At 36.0% G+C, this 14,395-nt stretch overlaps 1 protein-coding gene across 1 annotated transcript in view; it reads left to right on the forward strand.

Annotated features, from left to right (window-relative positions):
- Positions 1-14,395, forward strand: part of LOC112816250 (butyrophilin subfamily 1 member A1-like) — a 67,911-nt gene that overhangs the window by 18,782 nt on the left and 34,734 nt on the right. The window contains exon 4 of the mRNA XM_073887595.1: positions 2,017-2,130. Within this exon, the coding sequence (XP_073743696.1) occupies positions 2,017-2,130 (114 nt within the window). The remainder of the gene's footprint in view (positions 1-2,016; positions 2,131-14,395) is intronic.

Consider the following 14,395-nt stretch of genomic DNA (forward strand, 5'->3'; position numbering starts at 1 on the left):
CATATTTTTGGTCTTGTTTTGTATTTCTTTTTGTGACAGAAATGTCATTGTCCTACTTTATAAAAATGAATATGTGAATGTATAAAAACATTCAAAGGGCAATAAAGTATTTTGAGATATCTTTCAAAGTTCCTCCTAAACTCCTCCTGATCCATTGCCTAGGGAAAGCACTTTTCACAACTTAGTGTTTTCTCCCATCTGTCAAATTGAATTTGAACCCTGGTAGGGCCATTTACCAGCTTCATGATCTTGGGTAAGTACTGAGCTCCCTGTGCACCGTTCCCATCTGTTACATATGGGTAATATTAGGGTCTACCTCATGAAATTGTTATTAGTATTAACAAAATTAATTAATATCACAGGCAGAGAACAGCTCAGACATTCCAGTCTACTCTTTATGCCTACCCAAAATAATCTTTCAAATAAATAGTTTGCCCAAATGATATCCTGCAGCTTCCCGTCTATGCAAGTTTCTTTATTTGAAGTATTACAGCCTTTCAACAACATTCTTTATCTCTTGACCTTTCTTATCTCTCCAGCTTCATCTTTCATCCCTCTCTTCCTTGTTTCCAATGCCTCCTTACCCCACATTAACTCTCTGAACATATTCAACCATGCAATACCCCTTGTAGACTGTTATTGACACATTTGTTTCATTTTCCTGTCACTAAGAGTTTCTTACTGGTCCCTTAATACTAACCTAATCTTCCCAGGATGTGGTCTCCAACCCATTCTGTGTTAAGTGCCATCTTTATGCATACATTGTTGTGATTATATGTTTCACTATTTCCTCAGATAGAATAATAAACTCCGGAGGACACTATATCTTATTTATTTTATGTCCCCATTACTTAGAAAACTGCTGAGCTCTATTTTTCTACAATGGATAAAAATTTGTATGACCTTTTATCAACAAGAAAAGTGTCATCTGTGTAATACTTTAATTTGGGAAGTCACAATGGTTTAAGATAATTAGAAAGAGGAATTGAGGTTGGAAATGTGAATGAAATAAACATGTAAACCAGAATAGAGGATCTTTGTTTGTTTGTTTTTTCCAATTATCTTAGTAAAACAAAGTTAGGAAAGGGGAAATGAACAGCCTCTTACTTAGGCTTTTATTGTGAAAAAAGAAGTTGAAATATATAAGAGGAAATCATGAGTTGGAGTAATATTACAAGACTCTTGAAAATCTGAATGTAACAGATAAAATGTATTAAAGATTTTTTATACTTATATATTTGAATTCATCAATTAAAAACTACACAGACATCTTGTTGAGATATTAAATGATGGTAGTCCTTGAGTAAGAGTGTCCTTGGTGCCTCTTTTGGAACAACATTAAAATAGAAAAATATCAAAATGATAGTCAATTTTGCTGCTTTAAATTGCTAACTGACAGATATATCATAAGAAACTTTGAATTGAAATAAATCTCTGTCTCTAGAACCTAGAACATGAATCCCATTTGGCTTATTATCCAAGATGTCACAATTTCTCCTTTAATCTTTAGAGAAGCCCCACATCACTCATTGGCATATTGTCAAGCTCACATATATGTTTATGTAGAAAATAACTGGATAGAAAGGATGTATGGAAAAGTCTGTTTGGGGAACTTTAGGAGAAAGAAGAGAAAGAATGAAAATAAATAGTTAATTGCATTTGTAGATTTTTTATTATGAGAGAATTATCTGTTACAAATATAGTAGTATTAATGTTTGTTAAATCTTAGTTGTGGATACATGGATGTCTGATGCATTATTTGTATGTTTCTTGCATAATAAAACATGTGATAATTTATAAAATAAACATTCTGAGTCTTGATACATTAGGAACAAGAAAGGAAACAGAAGCATCTTTAGCATTCCTGAATTCTGTAGAATTGCAAGGATAGGTGAGACTTAGAATTTGTGCCATTCCTAGCAATGTCTCATAAAAGAAAACATTTTGGATTTGTTCCCAGCAGCCAAGTCACTGATGCCAACCTGGATACTAAGTGAGACAATCTCTATTTTTCAGATACCTTGTTCCCCATGGACTGTCCTTGGATAGTGGGGTTGGTCATTATCCTGTTTCTCCTGGCCACTGCTACAATCATCATTGTTCTACTTGTGTGTGTTAGAAAATCCAAAGGTAAAAAAAAGGGGGGGCATTTGCTTCATTTGTGGAAGAATTAGAGAATAATAGTAACAAAAATTATAAATGGTGCATAAGAGGTCTTTAGCATTTTAAGTTGCAGACAAGAAAACCTGAACAGAAAAAATAATTTCATCTACATACTCATGGCTCTGCATGTTTGTCAGATAATTGAGGTTGTCTGGTCAAGGTCAATTATTTCATTAAGAAGAAAAAAAAATACACTTGTTTTGTTTGTGATCTGATACTTAAATGAACTTAGAAACTAGATTACTTATTTGTTTGTTTTGTTATGTTCTTGTTTATGCACCCAGAGATAATCAAATTCTCTGTGACATAATTTGTTACCTGAAATCTTAGTTTAGCATTAGGATGGGATTTTTGGTATCAGAATGCAGGTATTCTCTGATTTTGGGGCGTATGCAATCAAGAGCAGTATTCAGAACATTTCTTCATGGGCCATGACTGTCTGTGACTACCTTTCTCCAGTCCCTAGGCAGGGAAAAAAAGTCTCCTACAAGAGCCTGTTTCTCTGTGCTATAACTTGATAACTTTTCTCTAAGAAGACTGGCTACCCACAGCCTGTAGCACTTCTGTACTCTATTTTTCAATGTGTCCAATGATAACTTTAAACAAATGTTTTCTTCAGAACTAATGTTGGTACTATAGATAGCCCTATGTAGCTATTCCTGTAGAACCAAGACGTGTTTCTATTTAGTTTTTCTCCATTGAGTGAATTTCCGGTATCTTGAGGGCTACTTTCCTGCCAACATGATATACCTCAACTAGTGTTGAAAAGAATCAGGAAAGTAATCAAAGGAAAAGCTAAAAACAAACAAACAACAAAAAAAAACATAGTGTGAAGAATTGTATTAAAGTTCTACTCTCATCACCTCCCAGTTCATGCAATCGATATACTTTGTACCTCTAAATTTATGTACAACATAGAACTCTCAAAGTGTCCAATAGCGTCTATTTGGTCAAAATGAAAAAGATCATTTTTAATTCTCTTTAAGATTTTATTACTTACTTACTTACTTACTTACTTACTTACTTACTTACTTATTTAGAGTACCTTGAGGGGGGAGGGACAGAGGGAGAGAGACAAAATATCCAGCAGACTCCATACTGAGTGTGGAGCCCAACTCAGGGCTCAATCTCAGGACCCTGAGATCATGACCTGAGCCAAAATCAAGAGTTGGACACTTAACTGACTGAGCCATTTAGGCACTCCTGAAAAAGATAGTTTTTCAAAAATGTGGGAAATATATTTTTCAAGGAAGAAAAGGAGTATTTATCAGCTAGAGCATAGTGTATCAAAACATTAGGACATTATTGGGAATTGTTTGAAAAAATTGACTAAATTGCTAATTATTTGGAAAATTCACCTAAGTTTGCAATTCTAGTGTCACTGCTCATTATCAATCAACCAATTGAATCATTGACTACACTGTAATTAAAATGAAAAACTTAATAAAAATGTACAGTTAATAACCAAGATTATGTTAGTTTCGGTGTACAACATCATGATTCCACAACTGTATATATTATGATTTCTTTGTTCACCAGAAGTGTAGCTAACATCTCTCACTACACAACTGTTACAATACCAGAGATTATATTCCCTGTGTTGCACCTTTCATCCACAAGATTTATTCATTTCATAATTGGATGCCTGTACCTCCCACTCCCTTCCATGCCCTCGCCCCCCACTTCTGCAACCACCAGTGTGTTCTCTGTATTTATGGGTCTGGTTCTGCTTTATTTTTGTTGTTGTTGTTGTTGTTGTTTTTAATATTCCACATATAAGTGCCACCATATGGTTTTGTTTTTGTCTGAAATCTCACTTCCCATAATACCCTCTAGGTTCATCCATGTTGTTGCAAATGGCAAGGTCTTTCTTTGGCTGCATTATATTATTCACACATATTATTTATTCATTCATCTGTGCAAGGACACTTAGTTTGCTTTCATATCTTGGATATTATAAATAATACTGCAATAAAAATAGTGCAGCATATATGTTTTTGGGTTTTTTTTATTTTTTAAAGATTTTATTTATTTATTCATGAGAGACAGAGGGGGAGAGAGAGAGAGAGAGAGAAGCAGAGGGAGAAGCAGGCTCCCAAGGAGCAGGGAGCCTAATGCGGGACCCAATCCCAGGACCCTGGGATCATAACCTGAGCCGAAGGCAGACGCTTAACCATCTGAGCCACCCAGGCGCCCCGCATATATGTTTTTGAATTAGTGATTCCATTTATGGGGGAGTAAATATCAGTGGTGGAATTGCTGGATTATACAGTATTTCTATTTATAGTTTACTAAAGAAACTCCATGCTGTTTTCCACAGTGGCTGCACTAATTTAGATTCCCACCAACAGTGTGTGACGGTTCTCTTTTTTCCACATCCTTGCCAACACTTAGTATTTATTATCTTTTTAATTGTTTTTAAGATTTATTTTATGCATTTCAGAGGGGGGTTGGGGCAGAGGGAAGGGGGAAGGAGAAAAACTCAAGCAGACTACCTGCTGAGCCTGGAGTCCCACTTGGGGCTCAATCGCGGGACCCTGAGATCATGACCTGAGCCAAAATGAAGAGTGGGGCACTTAACCAACTGCACTACCCAGGTGCCCCATATTTATTATCTTTTAGATACTAGCCATTGTGACCAGTGTTAGATGACATATCATGGTTCTGATTTGAATTTCACTGATGATTAGTAATGTTGACCTTTTTTACATGTGTCTATTGGATATCTGTATAAATTTTTTTGAAAATTGTCTAATCAGGTCCTCTGTTCATTTTTAAATGAATTACTTGTTTTTTTTCTTTATTTTCCTTTTATTTTTGGCATTGAGTTTTATGTATTTTATGCATTTTATATATTTTGGGTATTAAGCTCTTATCAGTTGTATCACTTACAAATACCTTCTCACATTCAATAGGCTGCTGACTACTTTGTTGGTAGTTTCCTTCACTGTGCAAAAGCTTTTTATTTTGGTGTAGTTCCAGTAGTTTAGCTTTGTTTTTGTTTCCCTTGCCTCAGCTAACGCATACATAAATGTGTTGCTAAGATCAATGTTGAAGAGATTGTTGCCTATGTTTTCTTCGAGAAGCGTTTTGGTTACAGATCTCAGATTTAGGTCTTTAATCCATTTTTATTTCTGTGTATGGTGTAAGAAAGTGAGTCAGTTTCATTCTTTTGTATGTAGTTATCCAGTTAAACCAGTACTATTTACTGAAGAGGATTTTTTTCTCGCATTCTATATGCTTGCCTCCTTTGTCATAGATTGACCATATAAACAGGACTTTATTTCTGGGCTCCCTATTTACTTCCATTGAGCTGGTGTCTATTTTTATGCCAGTAACATACTGCTTTAATTATTATACCATTGTGGTATATTATGTAACTGGGATTGTGATATATCCAGCTTTGTTCTTCTTTCTGAACATTACTTTGGATATTCAAGGTCTTTTGCGGTTCCATATATATATCACAGTTATTTGTCTGAGTTATGGGAAAGCTTTTGTTGGTATTTGGATAGGGATTGCACTGAGTTTGTAGCATGATTTGGGTAGTATGGCTATTTTAACAATATTAATTCTTCCAATCCATGAGCATGGAATATCTTTCTATTTGTTTTGGTCATCTAAATTCCTTTAATCAATATTTTATAGTTTTCAGAGTATAGGCCATTTATCTCCTTTGTGAAGTTTAGTCTTGGTTATTTTATTTTTTTCGTGCAATTTTAAATGGGATTTTTTAAAGCTTATTTTTCCTACTGCTCTATTATTAGTGTATAGAGAAGCAAATGATTTCTGTATAATAATTTTGTATCATGCAACTTTACTGAATTGATTTATTCTAATAGTTTCTTGGTGGAGTCCTTAGGGTCTTCTATGCATATAGTATATGTGTAATTTCTTTGCTATTTTCAGTGAAAGTGGCAGAGTGGACATCCTTCTCTTGTTCTTGTTACTAGAGGAAAAGCTCTCAATTTTTACCATTAAATATAATGTTAATTGTGGGTTTGTTGATATGACTTTTATTACATTAAGGTGTGTTCCCTCTAAATCCACTTTGTTAAGAGTTTTAATCATGAAAAAATCATATTATGTAAACCTTTTTCTGCACCTATGGAGATGATTAAATAATTTTATCCGTTATTAATGTGGTGTATTGTGTTGATTGATTTGTGAATAGTGAACCATCCTTTCATCCCCAGAAGAAACCCACATTGACCATGGAGAATTTTGAATTTTTTAAAGTATTGTTGAATGTGTTGTGCCAATATTTTTTGAGGATTTGCATCTATGTTAATCAGGAATATTGACCTACTTATGTTTGGTTTGGTTTTGCTTTAGTGTCTTTGGTTTTGGTATCAAGGAAAAGCTGGCCTGAAGTAATGTATTTGGAAGGTTTCCTTCCTCTTATATTTTTTGGAATAGTTTGAGGATAATCAGTATTAACTCTTTAAACTTTTGCTGGAATTCACTTGTGAATCCATCTGGTCCTTTTTTTTAATGTCAAGAGATTTTTGATTACCAATTCAGTATTTATTACTCAGAATCATACTGTTCAGATTTTATCTTCTTTCTGATTCAGCTTTGGCAAGATTTCATTTTTTTGATGACTTATTATTCTGGTGTGTGTGTGTGTGTGTGTGTGTGTGTGTGTGTGTGTGTGTATCACATCTTCTTCATCCAGTCATCTATCATGGGGCATCTGGGCTCTTTCCATATTTATCTAGAGTGGACATTGCTGCTATATACATTGGGATGCAGGTGCTCCTTTGAATCACTATTTTTGTATTCTTAGAATGAAGACCTAGTAGTGCAATTGTTGGGTCATATGGTAGTTCTATTTTAACTTTTTGAGGAACTTCCATACTATTTTCCACATTGGATGCATCAGTTTGCATTCCCACAAACATTTTAAGATGGTTCCCCTATCTCCATATCCTCCTCCACATCTGCTGTTTCCTGAGTTATTAATTTTGTTTTTAATTCCAGATAGCATACAGTGTTATATTAGTTTCATATGTAGAATATGGTGAGCCAAAATTTGCATACATCACCCAGTATTCACCACAAGTGTACTCCTTAATTGCCATCACTTAATTAAGAAATTGCTCCACCCTTCCAATCCCCTCTGGTAACCATCAGTTTGTTCTCTATAGTTAAGAGTCTGTTTCTTGATTTATCTCTCTCTCTTTCTCTCTCTCTCTGTCTTTTTCCCCCTGTGACCATGTGTTTTGCTTCCTAAAATCCACATATGAGATAAATCATATAGTATTTGTCAATCTCTGACTCACTTATTTCACTTAGCATAATACTATCTAGATCCATCCATGTTATTGCAAATGGAAAGATTTCATTCTTTTTTATGGCTAATATTCCATTATATATACATATATATGTATATATATGCATATAGATAGATAGATAGATAAGGAAGGTGATAACTTCTCCCTTATCCATTCATCAGTTGATGAACATGGACTATTTATATAATTTCATTATTGTACATAATAATTTTATTTTAATCAATTTTTTTTAATTTTTTTAGATCAGGATGCAGGGGTGCCTGGGTGGCTCTTTCAGTTAAGTGGCCATCTGTTGATTTCAGCTCAGGTCATGATCTCAGGGTCCTGAGATTGAGCACCAATTCAGGCTCCATGGTCAGTGGAGATTCTGCTTGAGATTCTCTCCTTCTGCCCCACTTCCTGCTCTCTCTCTATCTAAAATTAATCAATCCATCAATCAGTTTTAAAATAAAATAAAGATCAGGGTCCACATATTCCTTAGAATTATTATTATTATTATTTTATATTTTAGGTCAAAACCTAGTAGTGTAATTAATGGATGGTGGGTAGTTCTATTTTTAAGTTTTTGAGGAACACCCATAGTATTTTTGAGAGTGCCTTCATCATTTTGCATTCCAACCAACAGTGCAAGTGGGATCCCCTTTCTCTACATGCTCCTGAACACACATTCTCTCCTCTGTTAATTTTAGCGATTCTGACAGTTGTGAGCTGATATCTCATTGTAGTTTTGATTTGTATTTCCCTGAAGATGAGTGATGTTGAGCATCCTTACATGTGTCTGTTGGCCATTTGTATGTCTTCTTTGGAATAATGTCTATCATGTCTTCTGCCCATTTCTTAATTGGATATTCATGTTTGGGGTGTTGAGTTTGATAAGTTCTTTATATATTTTGGATACCAACCCTTTATCAGTTGTGTCATTTGCAAATCTCTTCTCTCATTCCAAAGATAACCTTTAGTTTTGTTGATCATTTCCTTCACTTTGCAGAGGCTTTTTAAAAATTATTATTATTTTTTAAATTTTATTAAGTTATGTTAATCACCATACATCACATCGTTAGATTTTGATGTAGTGAAATTATTATTTTTGATGAAGCCCCAATAGTTTATTTTTATTTTTGTTTCCCTTATCTCAGGAGATATATCAAGAAAGAAGTTTCTATGGCCAATGTCAAATAAGTTATTGTTTGTGTTCTACTCTAGGATATTTATGGTTTCAGGCCTCACATTTAGATCTTTCATCTAAGTTGATTATATTTTTAAAGATTGTATTTATTTATTTGAGACAGAGAATGAGTGTGGGGAGGGTAAGGGGGATAGTGAGAAAGAGAAGCAGACTCCCTGCTGAGCAGGAAAACCAGTGCCATGTGGGGCTAGATCTCAGGACCAAGAGATCATGACCTGAACTGAAGGCAGACATTTCACTGACTAAGCACACAGGCTTATATATATTTTTGTGCATGTTGTAAGAAAGTAGTCCAGTTTCATTTTTCGCAGGTAGATATCCAGTTTTCCCAAAACCATTTGTTGAAGAGACTGTCTTTACCATTTGTCATTCTTTCCTACTTTGTTAAAGAGTAATTGATCATATAGTTGTGTTTCTGGATTTTCCATTCTGTTCCATTGGTCATTGTCTATTTTTTTCTGACAGTACCATACTGTCTTAATCACTGCAACTCTCTAATATAACATATTGACCCATAATTCCCTTCTTCAGTCAAGTTTTTATCCAGTTTGGTATCAAGTAAAAGCTGGCCTCATAGAATGCTTTGGAAGTTTCCTTTATTTTCTTTTTTTGTGGGGGGAGCGGTGAGATATAGGTTGAAGTATAGGTAATAACTCTTTTTTAACTATTTGATAGAATTCACTGTGAAGTCCTTGGATACTGGATATTTGTTTGTTGGGAGTTTTTGATTACTGAGTCTATTTCTTTGTGGTTATTTATCTATTACAGTTTTCTATTTCTTCCAGTTTCAGGTTTCATAGTGTATATATTTATAGAAATTTATCCATGTCTTCTAGGTTGTCATCAGATTCTCTTATAATTGTTTTATTTCTGTGTAGGTGGTTGTTATTACTCCAGTCATATTTGTAAATTTATTTATTAGGGTTCTTTCTATTTTTTATTTTGATAAATCTAGCCAGAGGATTATCAATTTCATTATATTTTTTTCAAACAACCAGCTCATCATTTCATTGAGCTGTTCTAGGTTTTTCTTTTTTTCTTTAGTTTCTGTACAATTGTTTTATTATTATTATTATTATTTTCAATTAGTGAACATATACTACTTCATCAGTTTTTCATGTAATGTTCAATGATTCATTAGTTGTGTATTACATCCAGTTCTCATGATAACTTATGCCCTCCTTAATACCTATCACCTATTCACCCATCCCCCCACCCCCTTCCTTCTCTAACCTTCAGTTTGTTTCCCAGAGTCTGGGGTCTCTCATGGTTTTTCTCCCTCTCAGATATCTTCCCTTTCAGTTTTCCCTCCCTTCTCCTATGATCCTTACACTATCCCTTATGTTCCACATATGAGTGAAACCCTATGATAATTGTCTTTCTCTGCTTGACTTATTTCACTTAGCACAATCTCCTCCATTTCTATCCATGTCAGTGTAAATGGTACATATACATCCTTTCTGATGATTGAGTCATATCCTATTGTATTTATGAGCCACATCTTCTTTATCCATTCATCTGTTGAAGGACATCTTGGCTTCACCCACAGTTTGGCTATTATGGACATTGTTGCTATGAACATTGGGGTGCATGTGACCCTTCTTTTCACTACATCTGTACCTCTGAGGTAAATATCTAGTATGCAATTGCTGGGTCATAGGGTAACTCTATTTGTGATGTCTTTTTTTTTTAAGATTTATTTGTTTTGAGAGAGTGAGAATGAGAGAGAGAGAGAGAACATGAGAGGGGGGAGGGTTAGAGGGAGAAGCAGGCTCCTCACTGAGCGGGGAGCCCAATGCGGGACTCGATCCCAGGACTCCAGGATCATGACCTGAGCCAAAGGCAGTCGCTTAACCAACTAAGCCACCCAGGCGCCCACTATTTGTGATGTCTTGAGGAACTTCCACACTGTTTTCCAGAGTGGCTGTCCAGCTTGCATTCCCACCAACAGTGTAAGAGGGTTCCCCTTTCTCCACAATCTTACCAACATCTGTTTTTTCCTGCCTTGTTAATTTTTGCCATTCTAGCTGATGTAAGGTGACATCTCATTGCGGTTTTCATTTGCATTTCCCTGATGGCTAGTGATGTTGAACATTTTTTGTGTGTCTGTCAGTCATTTGTATGTCTTCTTTTGAGAAGTGTCTGTTCATGTCTTCTGCCCATTTTTTGACCTGATTATTTGTATTTTGGGTGTTGAGTTTGAGAAGTTCTTTATAGATCTTGGATACCAGCACTTTATCTGTAATGTCATTTACAAATATTTTTTTCCAGTTCTGTGGATTGCCTCTTAGTTTTGTTGACTGTTTCCTTTGCTGTGCAGAAGCTTTTTATCTTGATGATGTCCCAAAAGTTCATTTTTGCTTTTGTGTCCCTTGCCTTTGGAGACATGTCATGAAAGAAGTTGCTGTAGCCAATGTCGAGGAGGTTACTGACTTAGTTCTCCTCTGGAATTTTGATGGATTCCGGTCTCATATTTAGGTCTTTCATCCATTTTGAGTTTATCTTTGTGTATAGTGTAAGATAATGGTCCAGGTTCATTCTTCTGCATGTTGCTGTCCAATTTTCCCAGCACCATTTATTGAAGAGACTATCTTTTTTTTTCCATTGGATATTTTGTCCTGCTTTGTTGAAGATTAGTTGACCATAGAGTTGAGTGTCCATATCTGGGCTCTCTATTCTGTTCCATTGAAGAATGTGTCTGTTTTTGTGTCAATACCATGCTCTCTTCATGACTACAACTTTGTAATATAGCTTGAAGTCAGTCATTGTGGTGCCCCCAGCTTTGGTTTCCTTTTTCATCATTCCCCCTGGCAATTCGGGATCTTTTCTGGTTCCACACAAATTCTGGGATTATTTGATCCAGCTCTTTGAAGAATCCCAATGATATTTGGATATGGATGGCATTGAAAATGTAGATTTCTGGGCAGCATAGCTATTTTAACAGTGTTTATTCATCCCATCCATGAGGTTGGAATGTTTTTCCATCTCTTTGTGTCTTCAATTACTTTCATAAGTGTTCTGAAATTTCTATAGTAGAGATCCTATACCTCTTTGGTTAGGTTTATTCCTAGGTATTTTATGGTTTTGGGGGCTGTTTAAATGGAATTGATTCATTAATTTCTCTTTCTTCAGTTACATTGTTAGTGTATAGAAATGCAACTGATTTCTTTGCATGGATTTTGTATCCTGCCACATTGCTGAATTGTTCTATAAGTTCTAGTAATTTGGGTTGGAATCTCTTGGGTTCTCCCACATAAAGTATCATGTCACCTGCAAAGAGAGAGAGTTTGACTTCCTCTCTGACAATTTGAATGCCTTTTACTTTCTTTTTGTTGTCTGACTGCTGAGGCTAGGATTCCAGTACTATGTTCAACAGTAATGATGAGAGTGGCCATCCCTGTAATGTTCCTAACACTAAGAGAAAAGCTCTTAATTTTCCCCCTCTGAGAATGACTTTTGCTGTGGGCTTTTCATAGATCTCTTTTTTGGAATTTGAGGTATGTCCCTCTCTCCCTATACTTTGAACAGTTTTAATCGAGAAGCATTGCTGTATTTTGCCAAATGCTGTCCCTGCATCAATTGAAAGGATCATAGGTTTCTTGTCTTTTCTCTTATTAATGTTCATTATCATGTTGATTGATTTGTGAATATTGAACAACCCTTGTATCCCAGAAATAAATCCCGCCTGGTCTTGGTGAATAATTCTTTTAAGGTACTGCTGAATCCTATTGGCTAGGACCTTGGTGAGTATTTTACTGTCCATACTCATCAGGTATATTGATCTGTAATTTTCCTTTTATGTGGGGTCTTTGTCTGGTTTGGGACCAAGGTTATGCTTGATCGCCAAACTCCTCATAAAGGGAGTTTGGAAGTTTTCATTCTATTTCTATTTTTTGAAACAGCTTCAGTAGAATAGGTATAATTTCTGCTTTTTTTATTTTTTTATTGTTATGTTAATCACCATACATTACATCATTAGTATTTGATGTAGTGCTCCATGATTCATTGTTTGTGCATAACACCCAGAGCTCCATGCAGAATGTGCCCTCTTTAATACCCATCACCAGGCTAACCCATCCCCCCATCCTCCTCCCCTCTAGAACCCTCACTTTGGTTTACAGAGTCCATCGTCTTTCATGGTAAGTCTCCCCGTCCGACTTACTCCCCTTCATTTTTCCCCTCCTGCTATCTTCTTTTTCTTTTTTCTTAACATATGTTGCATTATTTGTTTCAGAAGTACAGATTTGTGATTCAAAAGTCTTGTACCATTCACAGCGCTCACCATAGGACATACCATACCCAATGTCTATCACCCAGGCACCTCATCCCTCCCACCCCCACCACTCCAGCAACACTCAGTTTGTTTGCTGAGATTAAGAATTCCTCCTATTAGTGAAGTCATATGATACATGTCTTTCTCTGATTGACTTATCTCACTCAGCATAACACCCTCCAGTTCCATCCACGTCTTTGCAAATGGCAAGATCTCATTCCTTTTTATGGCTGCATAATATTCAATTGTGTATATATACCACATCTTCTTTATCCATTCATCTGTCGATGGACATCTTGGCTCTTTCCACAGTTTGGCTATTGTGGACATTGCTGCTATAAACATTGGGGTGCACGTACCCCTTCGGATCCCTACATTTGTATCTTTGTGGTAAAAACCCAGTAGTGCAATTGCTGGATCGTATGGTAGCTCTATTTTCAACTGTTTGAGGAACCTCCATACTGTTTTCCAGAGTGGTTGCACCAGCTTGCATTCCCACCAACAGTGTAGGAGGGTTCCCCTTTCTCCACATGCCCCCCCACATCTGTCGTTTCCTGACTTCTTAATTTAGCCATTCTGACTGGTGTGAGATGGTATCTCATTGAAGTTTTGCTTTAGATTTCCCTGACACTGAGTGATGTTGAGCACTTTTTCATGTGTCTGTTGGCCATTTGGATGTCTTCTTTGGAAAAATGTCTGTTCATGTCTTCTGCCCATTTCTTGATTGGATTATTTGTTCTTTGGGTGTTGAGTTGGATAAGTTCTTTATAGATTTTGGATACTAGCCCTTTATCTGATGTCATTTGCAAATATTTTCTCCCATTCTGTCGGTTGTCTTTTGGTTTTGTGGACTGTTTCTTTTGCTGTGCAAAAGCTTTTGATCTTGTTGAAACCCCAATAGTTCATTTTTGCCCTTGCTTCCCTTGCCTTTGGCGATGTTTCTAGGAAGAAGTTCCTGCGGCTGAGGTGGAAGAGGTTGCTACCTGTGTGTTCTCCTTTAGGATTTTGATGAACTCCTGTCTCACGTTAGGTCTCTCAACCACTTGGAGTCTATTTTTGTGTGTGGTGTAAGGAAATGGTCCAGTTTCATTCTTCTGCATGTGGCTGTCCAATCTTCCCAACACCATTTGTTGAAGAGACTGTCTTTTTTCCATTGGACATTCTTCCTGCTTTGTCCAAGATGAGTTGACCATAGAGTTGAGGGTCCATTTCTGGGCTCTCAATTCTGTTCCATTGATCTATGTGTCTGTTTTTGTGCCAGTACCCTACTGTCTTGATGATGACAGCTTTGTAATAGAGCTGGAAGTCCGGAATTGTGATGCCGCCGGCTTTGCTTTTCTTTTTCAACATTCCTCTGGCTATTCGGGGTCTCTTCTGGTTCCACACAAATTTTAGGATTATTTGTTCCATTTCTTTGAAAAAAGTGGATGGTATTTTGATGGGGATTGCATTGAATGTGTAGATTGCTCTAGGTAA

Source organism: Callorhinus ursinus, unplaced genomic scaffold (assembly GCF_003265705.2).
Source record: "Callorhinus ursinus isolate GAN/ISIS: 27379988/994484 unplaced genomic scaffold, GSC_fseal_2.0 scaffold81, whole genome shotgun sequence".
Taxonomy (NCBI): Eukaryota; Metazoa; Chordata; class Mammalia; order Carnivora; family Otariidae; genus Callorhinus; species Callorhinus ursinus.